The 26066-nt window shown below is 39.3% G+C and overlaps 1 protein-coding gene and 1 long non-coding RNA gene across 2 annotated transcripts; one reads left to right on the top strand and one right to left on the bottom strand.

Annotated features, from left to right (window-relative positions):
• Positions 1-3094: 3094 nt before the first annotated feature.
• Positions 3095-26014, bottom strand: C9 (complement C9). The gene is made up of 11 exons (XM_064405502.1): positions 24119-26014; positions 18194-18311; positions 17345-17492; positions 15917-16064; positions 14103-14241; positions 12437-12655; positions 9168-9408; positions 7673-7801; positions 4403-4581; positions 3826-3914; positions 3095-3236 (listed from the first exon to the last, which is right to left on the bottom strand). Exons 1-11 carry the CDS (start codon positions 24202-24204, stop codon positions 3227-3229), a joined length of 1506 nt encoding a protein of 501 aa, XP_064261572.1. The 5' UTR covers positions 24205-26014; the 3' UTR covers positions 3095-3226.
• LOC135291369 (uncharacterized) lies at positions 5708-17692 on the top strand. Its single transcript, XR_010354175.1, has 3 exons — positions 5708-6102; positions 7011-7197; positions 14750-17692. It is a non-coding gene; the product is annotated as an uncharacterized LOC135291369 (long non-coding RNA).
• Positions 26015-26066: the final 52 nt, after the last annotated feature.

Here is a 26066-nt window from a genome sequence, read left to right on the forward strand (position 1 = left end):
TCCAATGTCTAGTAGTATAGCTAAGTTAACATGGTTACCTTTTCCTCAAAGGGGATGCTGATTTCTTTTGGTTTTCCCAAGTTAGCTGCCTTTTAAAATTATACCTGTTTGAGAGCTATCCTTCCTCCTCATTCCAGACAAATTTTCCAGTAATTGTATGCTGGGTTCAAAAGTCACTGAGGAAGATGGACAAGTAAGTTCAGTGACAACATAATTGCGCCAGCCTTGTTTCCTTGTTTTGAAATTTCTGCTAAAATCTGGATAGTAATAGGACAATTCTTTTATCCCTTTGTAATGTGCCTCTGATTTCTCATAAAATCTTTAACTCATTGACAAAGTCAAGACACAGTGATGAACTATTCTGCAAATATTGTGAGGAGCAAGCATAATAGCTCTAGTGAAGCTGCATGTCTTCATAAACATCCTGGTGATCTGTGCCATGAATTAGATGTAAAACATAGGGCTGAAATAAATCTCCAAGGGCATTTTGCTGAAGACAATGACTCTTCAAAGTTCTTCTCTAACAATGTACTGCCAAGTAAATGATGCAATATACATTATTCTTATAACTATGCTGGATTTGAGTTCTTGAAAATCAGTTTGAAAACATGCTAGAAATAATGATGAAAAACATTAATAAAGAGACACTCCATTGACTAACAAAGATAGCATACCCATATTCTAATGACAGCAATAGACAAATAAAAGGTTGACCACAGCTACTGTGTCAGCACATTTCTGTTAATATATTTATAGTTTATTACTTTGTTTTGATTACATATCATTTAAGCTGCAGGTACTTTTAAATCATGACATTCTGATGTAGCTAGCTGGCCAGCAGAAATTGTGATTTGTGAAACCGGTTTGGAATCCATGAATGTTTTCTGAAAAAAGATGAAAAATATGAAGATGAAGAAGTCATAGGAGATAGTAACTACACATATATATTTGGTCAAAATTTAAAGGAATTTTTACTCTTATAGCTCACTAATGTAATGACTTTATTGTGTCCCAAATATAAAATTAATGTAAAAGAATTGTCATGAAGAACCATCTGGACACAATAATGTGCCACGTGCTCTAGGATGACCCTGCTTGAGTAGAGAGATTGGACCAAATGACCCAGTGTGGTCCCTTCCAATCTGACCCATTCTGAGACTCCGTGTTATTTTGTGAAGGATTAATCAAAACTCATAGGGTGATTTTTAGAAGACTTAAATATCAGACTTCTGCTTCAAGAGTGAGGACTCCACATGTCTGAAACCATATAATATCAGAAGCCAAATTAATAAAGTTAATATTTTTTTCTATGCCATAGCAGAGGAAACGTTGGTGAAATGTGCATATCATGAATAATCATTGTGGTGTTTGCTCCCATGACTGCAGAAATAAATGTTAATGATACAGTGCAGGAATAAAATTAAACTGCTTATGATGTTTGTTTTTATTTTGATAGCACCAATTTCGTTGAATCAAGCAAAGGCTAACTTCATACCCTGAATTTAACAAGATGGAAACAACACTGACCTAGGGAATGTCCAGGAGTAAGGAAACACATAGCAATATGTTCCCAGAATACAGAGTAACATTATCACAGAATCACAAGGTTGGAAGAGACCTTCAAGATCATTGAATCCAACCCATGCTTTACACCTCAGCTAAACTATGGCACCGAATTTTTATTAAACACATCCAGGGGTGGTGACTCCACCACCTCCCCAGGCAGACCATTCCAGTACTTTATAATTCTTTCCATAAAAAACTTTTTCTTAATATCCAGTCTATACTTCCCTTGGCACAGCTTAAGGCTCTGTCCTGTGGTTCTGTCAGTTGCTGCCTAGAGAAAGGGGCCAACCCCACCTGACTAGAGCCACCTTTCAGGGAGTTGTAGAGAGTGATAAGGTCACCCCTGAGTCTCCTTTTCTCCAGGCTAAACACCCCAGCTCCCTCAGTGGTTTCTCACAGGGTTTGTGCTCCCAGCCCCTCACCAGCCTCGTTCCCTCCTCTGGACACACTCAAATGCCTCAACATCCTTCCCAAACTGAGGGTCCAGAACTGGACACAGCACTCAAGGTGTGACCTCACCAGTGCCCAGTACAGGGGCAGAATGACCTCCCTGCTCCTGCTGGCCACACCGTTCCTGATACTGGCCAGGATGCCATTGGCCTTCTTGGCTCCCTGGGCACACTGCTGGCTCATGTTCAGTCAGCTGTCGACCAGTACACCCAGGGCCCTTTCTGCCTGGGCACTGTCCAGCCACAATAGTTTCCAATCCTGAAAAAATTGATCCTTGAGAGACTTCTTGAGTAAGCCTTTAATAACCTTCTATTTTTTGTGTTGAGGTTTTAAAATGCATATTTATTTTTGGTATGCCCATTGTGTGAAGGATGGGTCTTCTGTCTGTTTAAAATCTACCTCTTGCTGGTTTGTTTAATTTATACTACTCATACCTATCCTTGTGATATTTCTCTTGATCTTCCAGGTCTGTATCATATTCTTCCCTCTATAAAAGTTACAAAGCTGCTGTAACACTAGCTTTGTTGGATTTAAGCATTCTATTTATCAAGTAAGAGACTTCAGTCTCCTAAACTGTCTTAATATTTTCTTTCCTGGAAAGTCTCTTCCCTCTCCTTAAGATATAAGCTTTTTGATAGGTAGTCTGACTGGAGATGAAATCCGTTTTTTTTTGAGAACTGTATTTTTAGTCTATTCTTATCCAGAATTCTATTCTAATCCCAAGTTCTGTAATACAACATTACTTGTCAAAACATTCAAATACAAATCTAACCATTCATAAATTCAATACACAGTGGTGGATCAAAGGTATTATCAAATCACAGATTTAAGTGAAATATGTAAGTGAACATACCCATCACTTAGTCAACTGCATTTTTGAAATGCCCCAAATATTGGCTGAGCATTTATTCTAAACTTCAGCAACAAATTTAAAGAGGCTGCTTACCTGGTTTTGAGGAGCATAGCAGCAACAAATTTAAAGAGGCTGCTTACCTGGTTTTGAGGAGCATAGCAGCAACAAATTTAAAGAGGCTGCTTACCTGGTTTTGAGGAGCATAGCTATTTCCCTTCTTCACAGGGCCGTTTTTCGATGCTTTCTCCCTGACATGGTCTGCCATCAGGTCCCGGTGCAGGATTATTACACTGGCGAGTTCGAGTGCTCTCTCCATTGATGCAGGTGGACCAGGCACTCCAACAGCTCCAGCCTCCATCAGTCACAACTGGTATGAAGACATCATACAGGATTAGGCCGTCTACCTCTTTCGAGGTAGACCATGAATCAACTCAATTATGGTGATTCTGCAGATCATTGCAGCCTCCTGAACACAACCCATCACAAAGATTTGTCATTTAAAAATGTCTTTGTCAGTGGCAGTGCTTGAGAACCCTGGGTTTTCAACATTTTTGTCATGCCAGGAAACAAGCTCTAAGGCCCATTTTGGGCACCTGTACATTAAAAACCTGGCCACAGAGAATGAATTTACTGCACAGTACATTTTTTACATTGTCAGTTGTGGAACTTCATTCCTTTCCCTTTTCCCCAACCTAATATTAAACTAGCACAGTAATTGTGAAACATGACCATGTGCTAGCACACACTGAGCTTTTGCAGAAAACTGAAGACAAAATAATTTAAGACATGGTGAGACTGCTTTTGCCTGAAATTCGTTTACCAGTACTGCACCAGGCTTTGATAATACTGCTGTGTACTTAAATGAACTTTGTGTCATTCCAAGGCACAGTAATGTATGTGGGAAAATGAACTTCAAATTAGTGTACCCTCTTTAGGGAAAGAACCCAGTAACTCACCTTACCTTCCGCACCTTGCCCTTGAGATTTGACAGCAGTAAGTATAAAGGAGAAATGCTTCTGTTCTTATGAAGGCTCATTTCGTCAGCCTATTGTTACAACAGATATGTTCATTTTAGTTTATTTGGAGTATTTACTTACCTTTCACCAGTGTAGATTTGGGAATTTGACAAGCAATTCCCTTAAAATAACTTGAGCATAGGCATGTACAGACTCCATCTACCAGCACAAGGGTGCCTCCATTTTTACAGGGTTCACATTTGCACACACTGTATTCGGTAATGTAGTCTTCAATTGCCCTTTCCAAATTTTGTTTCTTTAAATATGCATCTCTTAGCTTAACTGGAACAAGTGTATGTATTGGAGAAGGCTGTGGAAGAAAAAAAGCCCATGCATAACATACTCTTCCAAAGTTCTGAATCCTTCTGATATAACCATCACTAGAATAAATATCTGAAGAAACAGTTAAGATAAGGCAATGTGTGAAAGTTCATTATAAACTCAGAGTCTCACCTCCATCATAGAACAAAAGCTTTCAAACTGTAAAAAGCCACAGCTTTGAAGAAACTGTACTTACCCGCTGCTGTATCACTACTGGAGCATCAACCAAAGATTTAGCCCACTCTATATAATCCTCTACATCAACAGTTTTGGCTCCTCGTAGTAACATTTCTTTGATTTTAACTGAAAAGTCAATCTTCCCTCCCTCAACTAAGGAAAGGACATCATCAATGACAGCATTATCATTCATTTCTGCTGCAGAAAAAAAAGAGGGTGAAGAAGGATGTTTAATGCCCATGCATCTGGAAAAACAGCTCTCCTCCTAGTGCAGCCAGTCCCTCTTTGTAAAATTATTATAGAGAGGACTCTTGGTTGTATTCAATATCTCTTTGCTTATACCTCTTATGTGGGAGGAAATCTTGAATTTTGCAATTAAATTAGAAAACACTAGATCTGAAAGGAAAAGAAAGGATAGGACAAACCGAGACACATTATGGAGATCACAGTCCTTTGATGACAAGCAAAAGATAATGAGTAATTCTACTGTATCCCCTGAGCTAAACCAAATAGGACAGGAATTCAAATAGTAGGAGCTTTTGCTTCATAATTAAAATACACAGGCAGAGCACTGAAATTATTGCCTCTTATGCACTTAGTAGTAAATATCCTTCCCTTTTGCAATTTTTATTCCATGTGAAATAAAGCCCATCTCCAGACACATAAAGGAGCTGAGGGCAACAGTGACAGGCAGGGGAACGCAAACAAGGCAATCAGAGAAAGGGAGCTCCTGCTTTGTCTCCTCCCAGGCTGGTTCCAGCAGAACCATTAGCCCTGTAGGATGGGGTTGAGGATGAACCAGCAGCAAGATGAGTCAATGGAAGGGTTCTCTGGATGCAAAGAATGGCATTTTGTGATTGCATGAACTTAAATCCTTAGCATATATTTACAGGGGTGCCGTTGAAAAGGTAAGTGGGGTTCAGGGTGGCTTTGGGAGGAGCAAACTTGAGAAAATAAAGGGATAAAGGCAAAAAAGTCATTTGCATGTAGACAAATGACTGATCTATGAGCTACTCTGCTGTGTATTGTCCTTCATCTTTGCAGTTTTTCCTGGCCTACCATTAAATTCCATTTTAACTCTTTCCTAGGGTGAAGGGCCTCTATTCTGTGTGCATGCATGTGTATGGAGCCCTGTGTGCCAGCAGCTAGAGCTGAACAAGGGCTGATGGGCACCTGGTGTTTGTAGTGGCAACCCCTGGAGCAAATGACAACACATGTGCCAGGGCGTGATGACTAGCAGGTGAATATAGGGTAAGTGGCTTGGGAGTACCAGAGCAGCTGTTGCTGTGGCCTAGATCTGGTGGCTTTCCGTGATGCAGTGACAGCAACAGTCAGCAAGGGACGACCAACAGATGTCATCTACCTGGCCTTCTGTACAGTCATCTACCTGGCCTTTGATACAGTTCCTCATGACTGCCTTATCTCCCAGTTGGAGGCATATGGGCCTGAAGGGTAGACTTATTGGTGGGCAAGGAACTGGCTGGATGGGCACAGACAGGTTGTGACCAATGGCTCTAAGTCCAGGTGGATGCTGGTGATGGGTGGTGTCCCTCAGGGCCCTGTTTGGGACTGATTCTCATCAGTATCTTCATCAATGATAGAGTGGAGTCAGGTGCATCCTCAGAAGGTTTCCAGATGACACAAAACTGAGCACAACAGAAGGATTAAGACAACAGAAGGATTGGTTTCCATCCTGAGACATCCTGACAAACTTGAGAGGTGAGCCCACAAAAGCCTCATGAAGTTCAGCAAGTCCAAGTGCAAGGTGCTGCACCTGGGTTAAGAAATAGCAGGCCTGAACACAGACTGGGAGAAGAACCTGTGGAGAGCAGCCCTGCCCAGAAGGACTTGAGGTGCTGGTGGGTGAAAGGCTGGACAGGCCCTAGCCATGGCACTGCCAGCCCAGAGAGCCAAACGTGTCCTGGGCTGCATCCAGAGCCCCGTGGGCAGCAGGGCAGGGGAAGAGATTTTGCCCCTCTACTCTGCTTTCATGAGATCTCACCTCCAGCCAGCTTAGGGGTCTCTAACATGAGGAAGATGTGGACCCTGTGGAGAAAGTCCAGAAGAGGCTACAGAAATGGACAAAGTGTTGGAAGACCTTTCTTTCCTATGATGGACAGGCTGAGAGAGATGGGATTGTTCAGCCTGGAAAAGAGAAGGCTCTGGGGAGACCTCATTCAGTCTTCCAGTACTTGAAGGGGACTTATAAAGAGAGAGGAGGGCAATATTTTTACTAGGTTAGATACTGACAGGACAAGGAGGAGTGATATTAAACTAGAAAAGAGGAGATTTAGATTAGATGATAAAAGGAATTTCTTTACTCAAAGCGCAGTGCAGCAATGGAACTGATTACTGTGCCTCATCCCTGTGAGTGTTCAAGGCCAGGTTGGAAGGGGCTCTGGACTAGCCTGATCTAGTATGTTGAACCCCTTTCCAAAATGATGTGTTGGAACTAGATGATCTTTAAGGTCCCTTCCAACCCAAAGCATTCTCTGATTTTATGTCTATTTTTAGAGTGAGACAAGTGGAGGAGCTGGATACTGGGTTTCTAGGCCAAACACTGGAGAGACCTCACAGTTCTGGGTTTGGCTGAGATCTGTTCTGATACGAGTGCATTTCTGTCTAAGGCAACAGGTGGTCAGAGGATCTGAGGGCCAATTGCTGGAGCACCTAAGGCCAGTCCCTGGAGACATCCACAGTGTGTGTGTCTTGGTGTGCATCAGAGTCTGCACCAGCAGTGGGCCTGGCGTTACATATCTCTGCTGCTAACAGGAGAGCTAACAATACAGTTGCTGGTTCAACTGGATATTTAAGGTCAGCTGCTGGAGTTATCTGTACTGATTATATATAAGTATTGTGGTGGGACTGAAATACCTGAGACTTGTGCTGCCTTGGACAAAGTGGCCTCCCAGCCCTCAACTTTCCTGTGATTCTGTGATATTGACCACTGAAAGACTTTCTCCCTGAGTAGATGGAGAGGAGAAAAAGATGAAACCATTTGTGCCATTTGTGTTTCTCTGAGCACTGTCTGTGTTTTGTCTGTATTTATTTGTGGCCAGTGATGTCTGCATGTATGTATCATGCTGGTGAGTTCATGTGTGTGCATGCTGGCAACACATTCTCAGGCTGTCTTGACTTGGGAGAATGGAAGAATATGAATCTCACCTATATTGCTCTACTGGATTTGTCTTTCCCCTAACAGCAATAACTATACTGATTATTCAGGGGAAGCAGCTCGTATTATCTCTTCTTAAGCAAAAGATATAATGTAAATCATGGATATACTTACATCTGTCCTTCCTGTGAATACTTTCACATTTACCACTATCAACATTAAAATTGGCTTGTATGTTTTCATATGCAATATTGGCATTTAAGTGATAGCCAAGGCATTTTTTCACATCTTCCACAGTGATTCCTGGAAGTAGAAAAAGGTAATTAGATGGATTGAATAAGCATAAATAACAAGATATTATTATTCTAACAGAATACATTTCAGGCCTATTGGAAATGTTTGTGCCTTTCTTCTTGCCATTTATCTTTTACTTTTTCCTTGTCTATGTAATGAATATGAGGATGACTGTAGCTGAAGTGCCTGAACAGATCCAGGTGAGACCTGTGGTGACTAGGAAAGTACCAAAAATAGATTTCTGTTTTTCTTTATCTAGTTGAAAGCAGGTTCAAGAAAATGGTTCAATAAAATGGTTCCTTTAGGAACCATTTTTTTCCTTTTATTATATTGAAATTTTGTCTTTTGCAGTTACTCAATATTTACTCTTTTTATATACTAAATTACTGAATTCTCTCAGTCTCTCCTTATCTCAATTATGTTTCTCTAGTCCTTTTCCCCATAAAATTAATCAAGGCCATTGATCTCTTAAAAGTATGCTTTTTCCATTAATTCTAATCCACCTCTACCCACTACTGTTTCCAACATCTCCTTTCTCCTTATTGACCCCAAACCCAGTATCATCTGCTGCTTCAGCATTCTGTTCAGAAAGAATGTTGCTTAAAATTGGGAGTTAAAAAATCCAGAGCTACAATCTCAAGGTGATGAACAGAAAAATAGTGTGAAATGAAAGTGACATATTTGTCCCATATCCCTTTTCATAGCCTGAATATTTGATAGTAATATTGATATTGGTGGTGCAAGAAGCAGGTGCTCATTTTCTGATCTCCAATATCAATGCAAGAATTGTCTTTTCTCACTTCATTCCAGTGTGATCACTTTAATCCAGCACAAACCCACATACATCTGAACTGCACATAAGAGAAGACTAAATTTCTACTTTCCAATTTTAATCAGGGCATGGAATATTCCAGTGTAACTTTTGAAAACTATGAAATCAGTTTCAACACACTTTCATGCTCCATGTGGTCTCTAGAAAGGACTTAAATTTATTCCTTGTTTTTTGTCACCACCATACCCTTAGAGTGATTGCACCACAAAAAGGTACCAAATAGGATTTAGGGTTTAGGTGGGTTTTCTTGTCTTTGGACAAGATCTCTTGTGAATTATGCAATTATTACTATCGTGTTCACAAGGTTTGTTAAAGGTTTCTTTGGCCCCCTCAGTCACAGACTTAAAACAGAGATTTCGAATAGTTCTGTAAATTATAAAGGTTGACTTAATCTCATGTAATTCTATAATGTCACTGGTGTGCCACAAGCAGCATGCACCGAACTGTATTTTCTCAGTATTTTTCCACACACACAGATCTACCACAAAATGTCTCTTTGAAAGTCTGGGAGCTTGGTCATAGCAATGCCAACAGAAAGCATACCTAGTTGAGACATAACATAGTTATCCAGCACGTAAACAAGTTCATATTTTCCTCCTACAGCTCCAGAGACTGCATAGTGAGTGCCATAATCTTCTAGGAATTTGAAATACTCCCCCTTGTCATATTCGGCAGGCAGAAATTTTAAGTCATCAAGGAAACTATCTGTGAGACGAACATCACGACTCCGAATTTGGAACCTCCCCAGCTGAATCTGTCCTTTTACATGCAGAAAGGTTTGGTTCTGAATGTGGGGAGAAGAAAAGAGAAGTGAGTGCCATTCTAGGATGCAGCACAGCATGAAAATCTATTTTGTTTTACTTGTAAAGAAGCTGCAGCACTTTTCAACATGGCAATCAATTTAGCATTATGGAAATGGGACAAACTTGTTTTATACAAATTAGAAAGCTCTCTGATCTAAACTGAGGAAGTAGCAAGAGGGTTATTTTACTTCTTCCAATTTTGTAGAACTCTTCCCTTATTTCAGGAAGTCCTTTGTGATCTATTTGACAACAGCTCTCTTGAAGCACAATGCTTACTGAAAAGTGGCTTTCTGACTTTTGTAACATTGAAAACTAGTTCTACATGGCTTGCTAAATAGCAGACGCTGCCCACTCAGGTCAGATGGAATTTCCTCTTTGTTTATAGTCAGAGCAGATCCAAGTTCTCTCTCTTTTTGGATCACTTCCCTATTATTCTCAGATTGTCAGAAGGAAGGGCACAGCTCCAATTAAAAACAAAACCTTCCCAACTGTTAGAAAGAAGGGCACAGTTCCAATTAAAAAACAAAACACCCCAACCCAACATCATAAAAGGAAAATTAATGAGGAAAACCCCTCCATATTGTGTATTTGAGTCATTGTAAGTCTAGATATAACAGCCGATTTTTTTGTAAATTACACTCCAGGCGATTTTATTTAATATTCTAAATTAGGACCTAGCTACTGCCCATACCTTGTGAAATAGTTGCACTTAAGACTCTAAGGGAACACATGCCTTCTAAACCCCATTATTATTTGCAGTATTTATGTGACTCCCTTAATAGTAGGGCCCAATAGGAGGTATGTAAAGGAAACCTTGCTCCTGACCATTACGTTATCCAGCACCAAAGGATCTTAAACTGCTGACTCAGATGCTGCTTAAGATTGGCAGAAATCTTCAGATACCTAAATCAGGAAATTTTTTACCTAGATGAGGAAATTTTTGTAGGTGCAATATTCCTGCCAACCAGCATACACAGATTCTCTCCAGGTGCCTCCAGACGCCTCCAGGATTAGGACTTCAACTTTCATATGGACCCTAGAGGGGTCTCATGTAGGGGCTTTCACTCCACTGCCCTGCAGCCCTGTGACTTTGCAATGATACAACTCATGTGATAGAGCAGATTGTGACTCATTCTCTGAACTGATCTCTCAGCAAGAATTTGAGTCCAAAGTTCCTATCGCAAGCCACTAAACTATAAGCAAACATTAAAACCCCCTGAGCTATAGAGCTTGATCTTTTATGTCTATGCAGATTCATGGTTTGAGGTTTAAATGGTTTGTTTCCATCCCAAGAAAACTCCTACCAGTACAAAGGCAATGCTAGATTCAGCTTATCTTTATTGTGCAGATCTTTGTCTCCAGCATTATTTCAATTAATCAGCGATAAAACTTACTTTCCCTTACATCTGTTTGAGCTCCAGAGCTCTGAATGGGTCCTAGACAACAAGACTGACAAACTTGAAAATTTTAATTAGTTGAGGCAAATCCAGTATTCTTTCCACATGGTGCACTTCAGCTCTATGGAGTTGATATGCCTTGTATATGATGGCACATTGTAATCACAGACCTTGGCATAAATGTGGAAAATGTTATATGACCTGATCAGTTAATTCCATTAGCACACAGCTGCTGGATTAGGCCATAATGTTGTGTTCTGCTCATTCTGGCTGAGGGAAAAGTTAATTTTCTTCACAGTGGCTTATCATGGGACTATGTTTGGGTTTTGTGCTGAACACAGGTTTGATAATACAGAAGTGTTTTTGTTATTGCTGGATATTGCTTACACACAGCCAAGACCATTTCTGCTTTTTGTACTGCTGTGCTGGCAAGGCAGCTGGGGCTGCTTGGGAGGCTGGGATATACACAGGTGGGACAGGTGACTCAAATTGATCCAAAGGATTTTCCATACCTTATGACATTGGACTCTGTATATAAAGTGTGTTGAAGAAGCAGGAAAGGGGGGATGTTTGGAGTGATGGCATTTGTTTTTCCAAGTCCAATTACTTGTGATAGAGCCCTGCTTTTCTGGAGATGCCTGAACACCTGCCTGCCCGTGGGAAGCAGTGACAGAATTTCTTGTTTTTCTTTGCTTTTGTGCATGGGTTTTGTTTGCCTGTTAAACTTTATCTCAATCCATGAGTTCTCTTGTTTTTACTCTTCCCATTATCTACCCAAGCCTGCTGGTGGGGGAGTGAAGAAGCAGCTGCCTGGGGCTTATCTGCTCCCTGGGATTCAACAACAGCATGTCTAACATCACTTTTTGTGATTTTGACCTCACTAAATGCTAAGACTACTTCTTTGCTATCAAGTAAAATGGGGTAGGGTCTTTCCACTCTTTCAAATGGAAGGTAGAGGTATGGTTTATGCACAGTCCCAAAATGGGCTTGCTTTTCTCCAGGCTGTCTACAAGAACAATTCCCTTCAAACATGCTGTGGGGAAGTGCAGGATGGGTATTGCTTATGAGAACTAGCACTGGCTTAAGTCATGCCAGCAAGTTAGGACAACTGTGGATTGTCTTGTACCAGTGCTACTGCCTGTTCCTTACAGCCCTGGCTAGTTTATTAGTACAGATGTATCCCCTTTTGGTCATTATTCCTAAAATTTATTTTGTGTTTAACTAGTGTAGGCCTACTCAGTGGCAATTTTTCATCATAAGACTTGATCTAATTTGTCCACATTGCACTAGATCAGAGCTGCTCTTTAATCAGGATGAGACCAGACATCTTGATCCTTTCTAACACCAAACCCCTGATGAAGATGAGAGTGCTTGCTAATCAAAGACAAACAGTGGGAAAAAGAAGATACTTTGAGTTGCTATTTGTCTGTGTCTGAAACCTTAACCCTGTTGTCACCCTGTTTCATTTCATTTAAAGAAAAAAAAAAAACAAATTAAAAGCAAGCAGCAGCTGACTAGAATTCTCAGATTACTATTGCCTAATTCTAAGGCGGTATAAACTGTACCATTTGTAAAATAGCTACATTAGAACCTTTAGAATAATTAATCTCACCCTTTCTGTGTAGCTTTGCAGGACGGAACCAAATGTATAATTCTTTCTGTAGTCATATTTGAAATTTCCTTCTGAAGCATTTTTGTTACTCCCATCAGTAGGTGTGTATTTCAGAGAGGCATCAACATTAAAATGTTTCTGTTTTTCTATGTAAACCTCTTGTAACATTTTCACACGATCATGGTAGTACACAGATGAGAAAGTTTTGTCTGCTTTTGTCTGAGAAAAGATAGAAAAAATGTCGTATGAGAAAACAACAGGCAGTAGTTGAGAAATATATGTAGCGCTTTAAAGCTGTACTTTTTACAGAGCATACCAATGTATTTTCTTACAGCTCTTTTTCCTTTTAAACCAAAACACTCCCTTCACAAACTACCTCATTGGGAGCAGTTCAGTGGTTCTAAAGTGAACAGAAAGCTGCAGTGACAATAATTTAGTGAATATTAAATCTCAGCAGGTTACACTGTAATTTATGTGTGCCAACAGTCCCTTAACACTGTATACAACTTCTTTGTGAGGGAAGAGGAGAGGCAGACACTGATCTCTACTCCATGGTGACAGTGACCCGAGGGAATAGCCTGAAGTTGTGCCAGGGGACGTTTAGTTTGGATATTAAAAAAGTTTCTTCACCGAGAGGGTGTTTGGGCCCTGGAACAGCTCCCCAGGGAAGTGGTCACAGCACCAGCCTGACAGAGCTCAAAGAAGCATTTGGAAAATACTCTCAGGTGTGACCCTTGTGGTGTCCTGTGCAAAGCCAGGGGTTTGATCCTTGTAGGTTCCTTCCAGCTCAGGAGATTCTATGACTCTGTGTGAGAAATAATAGTCTCTCTTTCCTAAAACACAGTTAAAATTTGCTAAAAGCTCCTGACTTCTGAAATAAATTGGAATTATGATTCAGCTTTCTTTTCTTACAGCAAATAATAACTAATCCAGTTATTTTAGTATACTTTAGCAGAACATCACATTTTAGCAACTGAAAATTGTTATACATCAAAACCAAACATAACCAGAGATCTCTGGATCAGACTTCCTAATTTTGAATGGACCTGGTTTAAATTGTATTTGTTTTATCATGTTCCTACTTATGGTAATTTAGAAGGCAAAACTGTGCTTTGATTTCTGAAAAGTGTGCAAAGTTTTTTTCTACAATCATCAACATTTTTGATGTTCAAACCTCACTGAAAGTCATGGTCTGAAACTTAAAAGCCTAACATTTTTTTTTTCCCAGTGGGACAGAGAAAATCATCACTGGTTAGAAAAAAAACAAGTAGGAGCAGAATATTGTAATATTATGTCTGCTTTTTTATCAGTGGCTTTTACAAGTCCTTGAAAATGTATCTTGTCCTCTACCTAGAAAAAGTTGGGTATCGTAATCCTTTCTGTATATCTTCTGTTCATTTTTTCTGCTCATATTTTAAACATTCCAGAAAGATAGTTTCATTTGTTGTGCAAAGGTGCAGCACAAAGATGTGGGAGTTTGTCTGGCATAACTGAGCTTAACTGCCAAAGTAAATGATAACATAACCACTTTTCCTCTGGACTTCAGCACAAGCTTGAGCCTAATAAGCTGCTGTCTGGCCCAAGAGATATGCTGAGTCTTCCAAGAGTATTCCAGGAGCTGGCATTTAATTAAACACATCCTGTCTTGCAAAGGAGTTAAACTTACATCGTAAGTGAGAACAGCCACGTTCCACGGCTTGCGGTAGTACGTCCGTGTGTTCCCATCACGCACCCGCTCACAAAGACCATTGAAAAAGTCATTGTCAAATGGGCTGGCCATTGGCTGCATCCCTAAAACATTGATTCTACAAGAGAAATACAAGAGAATTTATACTTCAAAAGAGGGCATGTCAGCACAGGTGGCCTGTAGACTGGAGAAGCCATATTCTGTCAGAGACTGAGACTATAGCTGTGGAACTGGATTTTGCTGCATCCAAGCAGCTTGTCTCATCTCTTGTGGTTTCTCGTCTGTGTACTGGAGATAGTTACATATTTTGTGAAGTTCTTGAAGGAACATGTATGAGAAATAAACAAATAAAAGACATTAAACCTCAAGCACATTGAAAACCTTAGGCATGAAAGGAGGTAAAAAACATTTTTCCTTACCAATATATTTGTGAGAAAGAACATCTGATCTTGACAAGTACATCTGTGAGAAAGCTTTCCTTGTAGATTTAAAATGTACATCTCAGTAGCTATATATAAATAACTTAGTTTGTTTGCTGGTAGGCACTTGGTTTTCAAACATGTACAACATCCATCAAATCTTTAGAAGGAATATACAGCTACTCCTAACATTGTCTCTTCTTGCAGGGTGTGACCTAGTGGAATGGCAGCATTTCCTGGAGCATGAGAGGAAATCTAAACCATTACAAAACCAGGGAGGCAGGAGCATCAGCTGTATTCCTCTATGCATCTATATACTGATGTACAAGAAATACTTCCAAAAATAACTCCTTGGAAGATTCTGTATAATTTGTTTGCCCTTTTGTGCCTGTTTAATATATTTCAATCTTTTCAGTATTTCCAATATTTACATCTGGCAAATGTATGTGTACCTTTCTGAGTGTAGAAAGTGGTAAGAAAGCCATCAAAACACCACTGTCATTACTGCATCTCTATAGAGCATTTTCTCATGAAGGATTTTAGTTAGAAGCTTCTAAAATTGCCTTTATGCAATTTTATTTCCTTAAGTATAATAATAAAAAAATAAAAATAAAAGTATTTGGTTTACTTCCCAAAGCTAAAAACACAGCATTTTTGCTCTTGCACAGTAAGAAATTAAATTAAAAGTATGTATAATTTTCATTAAACACACTCTGGTGCTGTATACTTTTATCTTCTGTTCAGTGTTGATTGCTGCCTTCTAACTCTATTTGTAGGTAAACAATGTTTTCTTTTTGTTAGAGATTAAAGAAATCCAGCAGGGTGTGAGAACATAAAGATTAATTTTCAACTTAGATTAATGATGAATGTTCCTGTAAACAACAAAGATCCAGTAAGTAGACAATGCAATACTGGAAGAAAACTGTGCACAAAGTGTCACTGCAGTAAGGCATCCTATTACATAAATAGTCAAGAGATATTTTATCCCTTTTAAACATATATTTTAGCAAAGTAATTGACAATTACTGATTGGTTGTGAAATATTAGAAACAAATTTATATACCTATAAAATTTTCATTTAAATAAAATGTACACTTATTCATGTGACATATATGTACGATTCTGTTTATTAACATTATGATTCATTTACACTGTATGCAGTGCATATTACACTGCATGTTTTATCGTCACAAGTATGCAAAATGAAATGGTAGTTAAGTGTTCTTGCAAAGGCTACTTAGCATTTCTGAATACAAATGCTATGATGATTCATATTCCACTGTTGGGAATGTCTCTGTGCCCCAGTTTTGTCAGCTGGCTTTGGAGATAATTCCAAACTCTTCACTAGGCCCAATACTACTTTTTACTACATACCCATGTCCTGCAGTCCTGCCAACTTCAGACACATCAATGTCATGGTTTCGACATGGTGACCGTGGCTCAGATTCACAGTCATCTTCGTCGGAATAGTCTCCACAGTCATTATCTACATTGCACACAAGTCTTCGCTTTATGCATCGACCTGATCAAGGAATAAAACATTGCCTGAATGCATTTTTATCAAGATGGACTTTAAATGGCACCCTCAGCTACTCTTTATTAAGATCGTCCTCTGTGTATATTTCTACTGTTGTCTTGAGGGACTAAAATCCTATGCTCTGCCACTTTCAAGTGAAAAAACCTGCATACTACTGTTATATGTAAGATAGCAGGATGACTGAGAAAAGTAAGTTGCAGGAGAACTGCTGGCACCTGAAGAAAATTGTTGCATCCTAGACTGTTCTATAGTGAAGTTCAATTGTTTGGTTGGTTGGGGTTTTCTTATTTGTTTTAAGAGAACACAGGGAAATATCAATTCAAAATCAACAAAAAATTCTTTCTAAATAATTTAAATGGTTGGTGTTTGGACTATATTATTTAAATAATACGGACATGTAGTATCCAAAACTGTAGTGATTTGTGCTCTAAAGAAACAGGGAAGTAGTAACTTTCCTGAGTTTACATATCACAAGTTTTACAAAGATGATTTTTTTTTTCTTTCTACAGAATTTAAAGACTTTAGTAAATTAGCTGTAGTATAATAAATCAACACTTTGATATTGTCAACCACACCTGTAAATGCCACACAATCTATGTGAACTAGTAGTTAAAGGTTTACTTTCTACTTTTAAATTGTTTTATTTGCACTTTTCAGTGTTTTAGTTAAAAGCAATACAAAAAATGGCTTGGAACTTCAAATTCATTTACCATCTTTCTGGTTTTGTTTTAACTGGTTTTAGTACTATAAACTTTTCCTACTTTATTTTGATTTCTGATGAATCTTGAGCACTACATTCATATGCCTTGTATCACTTTACAAATTGTATCTTATTTTGGATCTAGATGCATGCTGGTCTCCAAATAGCATCTATTGTGTCAGTTGGATTGGTAAACTTCCATATCCATTCTGTTAAGATTCCCTAGTTCTAGTTTTTTTTTCCTGGTGATTTTTCATAAAACCTAGTGATCCAGCAGCAAGTGGGGCAATTAAGCTAGAAGAAAGGATATGGTCAGTATGGTCAGCTTCTAACCATGGAGTAGAAGTTACAGAAGAATTTAGGCATGAATTAAAATGGAAGATGAGAGGAATGTATTCCTTCTTAAGTGGTTTTGCTGCTGTGGTTTTGGCATTGTGGTTTTGAGCCCACCTGTCCATGGACTGTTTCTAAGTGCTAGCAAGAGGCTGATGTAACTTATTCACAGAACTAAAATGTGGTTTCTGAGTTACTGCTTTACTTGCCATGGCATGAAAACAAAACCCACCTGAACTGCACTGATAGTCAGCACCACAGTTTGGTTCTGGTTCTTCAGGACAGGCTTTGCTGGGTTTACAGATTTGTGTGTCTCCTAGGGCCTCCAGACATGCTTTTCCACCAAACTGCCCAAATCTTTCAATACGTCTGGAACGAAACTTGAAAGAAAAATAACACTATTAATATTGCTCAGAGAGAAAAGAGAACTCTACCAGAACTTCAGGGTTTCCAGCTGAACTTAGTGCTTTTCAAAACTAAACACCTTTGGTGAAATTTTTGTTTAAAATCCTAAGGCAGAATTAATGAATAAAATAAAATTGAAATAGTAATTATGATTAATAATACTTAGTATGTAAAGATGCTAATTTTTCACTATTTAGTTTACTTCATTATTTTGTTTATTTCTCTCCAATGTGGAAATGAATAATTTATATCTTGTATGTTTTCAAATCTTTGCTTTTTTAAAGCCTTAAAAGGACTCCCCTAAGAAAATAAAAATTTGCTTTGGAACAGATTGCATTTTGCTTTTTCAGGGTTTTTTTAGGTTGGTTGTTTCTTTTTTTTAATTTAAAAAGGAAAAAAAGTGTTGAAAAATTAAGTTTTAAACAGAAACACACACACACAAAATAGATCCTTTCTATGAAGAAAACTTTTTGAATGAGCATACTTGAATGGTATTTCATAACTGGATGTATTATTCTCTTACTCTATGGCTTCAAATCTGACATTACTATGGGTTTCATCAAACCATGAACATACAGTATTAAGAGTTGCAATCTGACACTTTCTCATAACCAAGAGGCAGGCAGATATTCCCTTGGCTGTGACTTTGGAACAAAGGCTTCCAAGGACAGCTTACCCTTTGATTGGTGCATGGGTCACAGGGCCCCCACGCGCTCCAGCTGCTCAGTTTGCAATCTATTGGAGATGGAGCATTCAATTCCCTAGTTCCTCTGTGGAAAGCTTTTTCTGAAGAGCTGTAAAACAAAATTTTCTAGTACAGTCCTGGGCAGTATACTAAAATGACATGTGAGTTTCTGTTCAAATCATAGACCAATATTTTGGAAGCATCTTCAAGTGGATTTCTGTTTTACCTTTGTAGCAGTACTTAGATGTATCAACAGTTGCCTAATATTAAATTCTTCGGTGGTTTAAAATTACATTAAAAACAACTTTGAAGACTTAATAAGCCAGGTCTTTCCCTCTTTTTTAGATCTTTGTGCATACAAATGCTCTTCTGGTGGGTCATGTTATTGAGGAGAATGAAGCAATAATACACAGGAAACATCTGCACTTTCCTATTCAGACAGTGGTTGTGCTCCCCAATATGTAAAGCTAAAGACTAACACACAGTAGCACATCTCAAGTGGACGTACCACTTCAATACATCTTTGTGATTTTAGCTAATTGACTTTGATGTTGTTGCTCTTAACCCTGATAAAAACATAAATGCCTTCCAGAGTTGAAAGAAGACTCATAATTAAAGGTATTACTTGGTAATGAGATAACTTACATTGCTAGAATAAACAGACATGTTTAGCTTCCCTACTATTGTTCAGCTTGCCAACTTGAATACTCCTGCAGTTAGGTCTATTTTTTTTAAGAGTGACTTGTCATTTTGGTGCTCAGTTTTAAATATCATCAAACTTACAGTTCTCAGTACATGTAAGGCCATTACTTAATAGAAATCAAGTTTCTTTAAAGCACCCACTAGTAGATATTAAAAACTGGGGTATTATAGAATTACTTATAAAGTTTAAAAACCAAGGCTATTAGTTTACTGGTGACCTCCAGTGGTAAAGAGCAGAGGAGTAAAGGAGCATTGAAGTCCCACTTGCCTTTTTTACTCCCATAACTTATTCCAATTTGGCCTTACATGATGACTATTCATTCTCTGTGAAGTAATTCTCTCTGCATCTCTCCAAATTAAGGCTCTTGCCTCTGCTCTACAATGGGACCTTCCTTGCTGAGCCCAGCAGGCTGGCAGATCTGCAGCTCCTGCAGTGTGAGGTACCTATGGGTTTTCACTGCAGGCAGGGCTTTGCCCTCTGCCCTTTGACCTCCTCACATAATACAAATATTGCAGGAGTCCAAACAAATGTAACCTGATTCCATAAGATTAAGAGATCTGTAGTTTGGACAACAAAGACATAGCAGTTGGTCCAACTTTCTGGTGCCATTTATTCTATGTTAAGTTTACATCTGTACTAAATTGTTATTGAGAAAATAAATTTACCTCTTTACCTCTTCTCAGCTATCAAGCCTTAACCAGCTCAGGGATCACAGACTTGCCCAAAATTTTGCTATGACAGCTATTAAACATAGAAATGGGTTACCCAGGCAAATGGTAGAATGTCCTTCCTTGGGAATTTGCAACACTATTGTCAGGACTCCTGGATAAGCTAATCTAAAGCCCTGTTTTGAAGAGATCTCCAGAAGTTCCTTTCAACCTAGACTTTTCAATGTATTCAGCAGTTCTGTGAAATTCTGGAAAGTTGTAATGTATTTGAAATTTGATTTACCTCCCTAGGCTCTTCAAAACCAACTCTTCCATCTGTAAGCACCTCATCTTACAGGCACCCCATACTAAGCAAGTAATTCCGAAAAGGTTCCTATACAATTTTCTATGTATTTCCCACCACTCAGCATGACAGTAACATCAACAGTGGGAAAAAATTAAAATCTACTGCTCTGGTAAGTGGATGAGAATCAGCTTGTTCCTTACTGTATCTCCAGGATGCCTTTCCATCTTCTTACTGATGGAGGAATGCAAACCTCTGAATAACAACACCTATACTGGCATCTTGGGTTGAAGACTGACGGGATGTCCTTAAACACAGTAGGAGTGAGAAACCTTAGATGTTATACCTATAAGATATATTGAGGCATCTGATGGGATGTCTGGAAGCAGATAGTCATCTTATTCCTAGCAATTACCAAGTATTCTGTTGTTAGACAAATTTACATTGAAACATATTTCTCAACTGTTACGTTATTGCTGTAAAAATAGAGCCAAAACCCCTTACAGGCAACAAAGATTAATCATGGAAAGCAACCATGTGCCTAAAAGAGTATCAAACTCAAACTACTTCATATCCTAAAGATTTTCCCAGAGGTTGTTATAAGGCATTATTTAGAGTCTAAAGTAAAAATCACAGGCAGAAAACACTGAGTTGAAGTATCCAATGCAAATGGAAGCCTTGCCCTCAACTGTCTGCAAACTAGAACTGGTGGTAGTCTCTGACTTTCAGGTAGCAATATTTTTCATGTATTTAAAGATCTTTTCCAACCTAAGTGATTATATAATTTTATAATAATCATAAATTAGCAACTTTACCAAGAATATCCATTGAATGATGTACATACAGCCATGGACCTTCTCCAGCCCATACTTCAGAGTGTATGAGGTTCATATAATTTGCTGCAGGTTTAGCTTTAGGGTTTTGAATTTACTTGAAGTTAGATAAGAAAAAAAACCAAAACAACTGACAAAAAAAAATTCAGCAAAACTCATTGGAAATTACTCATATACTCTCAAACACCACTAATGCATCCACTATTAAGATTATCTGTGAAATCAAAGGGACATATATTCAAAAACATTGTTTAAAAGAATCAAGGTACTGCAAAAATTTGCAAACTTGTCATCTCCACATTAAATTTGAAGAAAAAGTGTTACTGGAAAATCACATTGAAACAGATGCTAAGTCACACAATTTAAATAAATCACTGAAGATGACAGTTGAGAGCACAAACTTCTGAGGTGGGCATGGAAATCATTCTCTGGTGTTCTTTATTGAAAGGTTTGAGGGACAGTGGAGTACTCTTTGGAAAGCAAAAGCCATTTCACAATCAGTACACAGAACAGTTTGCACCTCGTCTTGGATTGCACAGTACACTCTAAACACCTGCAGGCCACACTGCTCTGGTGATTCGTTGTTGAGTCATACTTCAGAATAGAGAGCTGTTGACTTCATCAGTTACAAAAGGGATGACTCAAAAAAGAGTCTTGATTTGATAATTATCACTCACCAAGAAATAAGGCACATCTCTCTTGAAGTTGAAGACATGATAGCATCGCATGAGAGCATAGCTTTGGCAACAGCAGTTGCTAGCACTGTCTTCAAGCTGTACAGCCTTGGATACGCTGGGGAGCCAAGCTGATGGCCAATGTTGCCTGCTATGGATTCCCTCTAACAATCAAATCTGTCTGGATCATTTCTAACTGAGCATGCTAAACCTGTGCTTTAATTGGATCTGAATGTTAAAATAAAAATAATCATTACAACATAAGAAGCAAGTGCTTGCCCAATCTAGTGGCTTTCTACGGTGGAATGCCTCCATCAGTGGACAAGAGAAAGGCTGCAGGTGTAATTTATATGGACTTCAGTACAGCCTTTGACATGGTCCCTCACAACATTCTTCTCTCTGAAATGGAGAGAGATGGATCCATTTCCATACTGATAGATGGATAAGAATGTGGTTTTATGGTCACATCCTGAGTGGTCAATGGCTTGGAGTCACAGGGACATCAGTGACAAGTGGAGTCCATATGGTGACGAATGTTGATATCTTCATTAGTGACATAGACAAAGGAATGGAGTGCACTCTCAGCCAGTTAGCAAATGGCACCAAGCTGAGTGGTGCTGTTGACAGTTGGGAAGGATGGGATAACATCCAGAGGGACCTGGAGAAGCTCAAGAAATGGTTCTCGGGAATCTGATGAGGTTTAACAAGGCCAAGTGCTGGGCTGCACCTGGGTAGGAACAACCCCTGGTACCAGCCCAGGCTGGGCATGAACAGCCCCAGAGCAGCCCTGCCCAGAAGGGCTTGGGGGTGCTGTGGCTGAGAGGCTGCACATGCCCCAGCCATGGCACTGCCAGCCCAGAGAGCCAAACGTGTCCTGGGCTGCATCCAGAGCCCCATGGGCAGCAGGGCAGGGAGGGGATTCTGCCCCTCTGCTCTGCTCTGCTGAGACCCACCTGGAGAACTGCACCCAGAGCTGAGGTCCTCTGAACAGGAAAAACAAGGACCTGTCAGAGAATCCAGGGGAAGCCACTGAGATGATCAGAGGCACGGAGCACCTCTCCTGTGGGGAAAGGGTGAGAGAATTGGGATTGTTCAACCTGGAAAGAGGCAGCATAGGAGTGACCTCACTGCAGCCATCCCATATCTGAAGGGAGACTACAACAAAGATGCAGAGGGGCTTTTTACAAGAGCATGGAGTGACTGGATAAGGGGGAACAGATTAAAAAAGAGTAGGTTTAGATTAGATCTTAGGAGGAAGCGTTCTGTTGTGAGGGTAGTGAGGCATTGGCACAGCTTGCCCAGAGGAGTTGTGGATACCTCATCCATGGAAGCATTTAAAGCCAGACTGGATGGAGCTCTGAGCAACCCTGTCTCATGAAAGGTGTCCCTGTGCTCAGCTGGCACTCACAGCACAGAGAGTCAAATGTGTCCTGGGCTGCATCCAGAGCAGAGGCAACTTTCAAGATCATCTTCTTCCCACCTTCTTGCTCTGTGCAGGGACACTTCCCACTAGACCAGATTGCTCAAAGTCTCACCCAACCTGGTTTTGAACACTCCCAGGCTCCCATAGCCTCCCTGGGCAGCCTGTTCCAGTATCTCACCATGCCTACAGTGAAGAACTCCTTCCTTATCTAACTATAACTGCCCCTCATTTAGAGTGCACCTCATCCTATCACTATAGTTCCTCTCCAGTTCCTATCACTCCAGGTACACTGTGGGCACCTTCAGATACTGGAAGGTCTGGGGATTATAAGGTCTCCACACAACCTTCTCTTCTCCAGGCTGAACAGCCCCAGCTTCCTCAGTTGTTATTGTAGGGGAGGTGCTTCAGTCTTCTAATTAACATTGTGGCTTCCTCTGGACTTGCTTCAACATATGTCTGTTATAAGGCTCCCATTTTTTCATTACTCAGTTTTGACCATTTTTGTGAATGACAAATTTCTGGTAGAGCAGCTCTTTTTTTTCCCCACATGACTATTTGGTAGGGACTAGGCCTTCATTCTCTGTGGCAGCAGCTCTCTGGCCACAGAGAGCAACAGAGGACTTCCCCTGCATTTTCCTGGGCAAGGCTGTGAGAATATCAGAGAAAAGAAAGAGAAACAATTCTTATCTCCACTTGTTGCACCTGTTTGTTTACCAAAGGGTGATTTCTTAATTGGACACTGGGTGGTGTTTTGATGGATTCACCAACTAGGTCAAAGCTGTATTGGACTGTCTGTAAGGGTTACGAGCTTCTCAATAAGTGTAATGTAATATAGTAGAATAAAGCAATTGATAAGCCTTCTGCAATCATGGAGTCAATGTTAATTGTTACCCAGCTAGGGGCAATGATAGTTCTCCTCCTAGAGATACTTGCAGTAAAAACACAAAGGCTGTATTTCCAAATATTAGAAACAGGCAGTCTAGGAGATTTTAAATATTAAGAGAAGCACCGTCAGCATAAAATTGTTCAGCTTCAGGAAGAAACAGATTGAGACTAGGTATTTTCACACAGCATACAACAGAAAAAAGGTACCTGAACTTTACCGGCCTGCAAAAATATGCCTTCAACTGCTTCAACAGGCACCTTTATTGTGTCACATATATCCAAAATAAACAAATTTGCTATCTGACTCCTCAAAATACAGCAAGAAGTAGGGTTTTTTCATAGGATATCTGAGCAAGGTAGCACTAGAAATATCCACACTGGATGTTTATGCTCTGTGTCAGAGAAATGAAACAGTGGAGACAGCTGCAGGAGAAAAAGAACACTTACCTTCTGCTTTCCTGCCAAATTGTGGCAACTGTCTCTGCATTGCATAGTATGGCTATAAGCTGCAGAATAATATGCATGGCTCTCATTTTGCAGGTGAGCAGACTAGAATTATTGTGACTGAATTTGTAATTTATTTATTTGTTCCTTTAGTTATTTATTACCAAGAGAACAAACACAAAGCAATGTGTACTGAAGAATGCCAGTAAGTCCGCAAAACTGCCTTACTGTAAGTGCTCTAAAGTCCACTTTTCAGAAAATTCCACTTTTTCCCTGAATGGGGAAAAACCACTTGCACTTGCAAGGTTAAAAAGAAACTAATTTTATTTAACAGTACCTTTTGAATATACTAAAGACATTACGTATTGAATTAAGAGAACCATTAACTGCCTAGTGAAAAAGTTGTAACTGTGACTCATGTAAAGAACAAATAGTTCCTAAAGCAGAGTTGTTTACAAGAGCAAGTTCAGTGCATAACAGCTTTGGAATCCTCATTTGGAGTACTGGATAACTGAAGTCCCAAGATTCTTCTTTTAATTCCTCCCCCAGCCAATATAAAAGAACAACACAATTTTTTTGTAGATTTGAATGAGACTAAAACTCTTTTAGCTTTCACTCTCACAAAAATCCAAACCACAAGCCAGCTCTTAGAAGAGCATTCCTTTTCAGTGGTTTGCTATAATCCAGATTTAAGGCATCATGTGTTGGATACAGTCATAAGTCACTCATAAATACCCTTTTGTTTAGCTGTCAAGAATTACATATTTGGATACAATTTTAAAATAATCATCTGAGGTAAAGATTGTCCAAATTACCATGAGTAATTGAAAATAAACAATAGAAGCAGTTTTATTTTTCTCTGTTCCCTGCTTTTTGTGGCAGGGTGGCTTTTTGTGGAAGTGTGTAAATTAAGGCAGGCAAATTTCCCACCTGCTCAAGCCTTGATTTGGATTATTTCATTTAAGAAAATCTTCATCTGCTGCAGCCTCAGTCCAGCTTGATGAGTCCAGTTACAATAAAATCATTTGTTAGGCAAGAATACAAGACACAGACACTTGTATGTAATATTGTATTGTTTCATCAAAACTGCTAGCACAGTTCATGGCTCTTTAAGGCAGAGACTCAGATTAAACAGCTATTCAAAGTTAGCTAGCAGACCAGCAAGCATCTTTGGCCAACTTGTAGGAGGTCCTGGTCTAAATGAGCATCCTGGTGGCCATTTCAAAATCTGAACAGCAGTGATTTAAATCCATATCTAAAATGCTGGTAAACATATGCCTTCATATTGGCATTAAGGCAGTAAATTGTCCTTTTAGTTTTAATATTAAATTATATGTTGCCATGCAGTCAGAAGGTAAGAAACCAAAATCAACAAACAAATAAACAAAGCCACAAACCCCCAATCAACCAAGCAAAACTCCCAAAAACCAAACAAAAAAACACCCAAAAAAGCCCCACTGCGATTCTGTAAATCCCCTTAAGACCTATATTTCAAGCTGGATAACAAATCCCTTGAAATGAGTTGTTTTTATCCCCTTAACCATCAAATATTAGCCATAAGAAAAATAGTCTAAGCAGCAGCTTACTGATTATTTTTTAATCTATTTCTGTTAAAGGAGTTATATAGTTTCTTCTGAACAGAGGATGTTCTGAGATTTCCCAGCATCAGTTTAGATCTCCTGCAAAGCAGGAATATACAAGCTGAACTACTGAAACTGTTGAGTGCAATGCAATTTGAGTACTCAGCTGCCACAGTCCTGCAGAAAGAATCAAGAAAGCATTTTTAGCAGCAACAAGCTCAGGCTGAGCAGCCACAGGGACAAAGTTCTAGTGACAGCTTTTACTAAATCAGTTTGAGATTTTTATTTTTTAATATGGCATAGCATTTATTGAACAGCTTCTATGCAAGAAGTTACAGAAAGGCACTTTGCCATCAGACAACTACAAAACC

The sequence above is a fragment of the Passer domesticus genome, chromosome Z (assembly GCF_036417665.1).
Source record: "Passer domesticus isolate bPasDom1 chromosome Z, bPasDom1.hap1, whole genome shotgun sequence".
In the NCBI taxonomy this organism is placed as follows: domain Eukaryota; kingdom Metazoa; phylum Chordata; class Aves; order Passeriformes; family Passeridae; genus Passer; species Passer domesticus.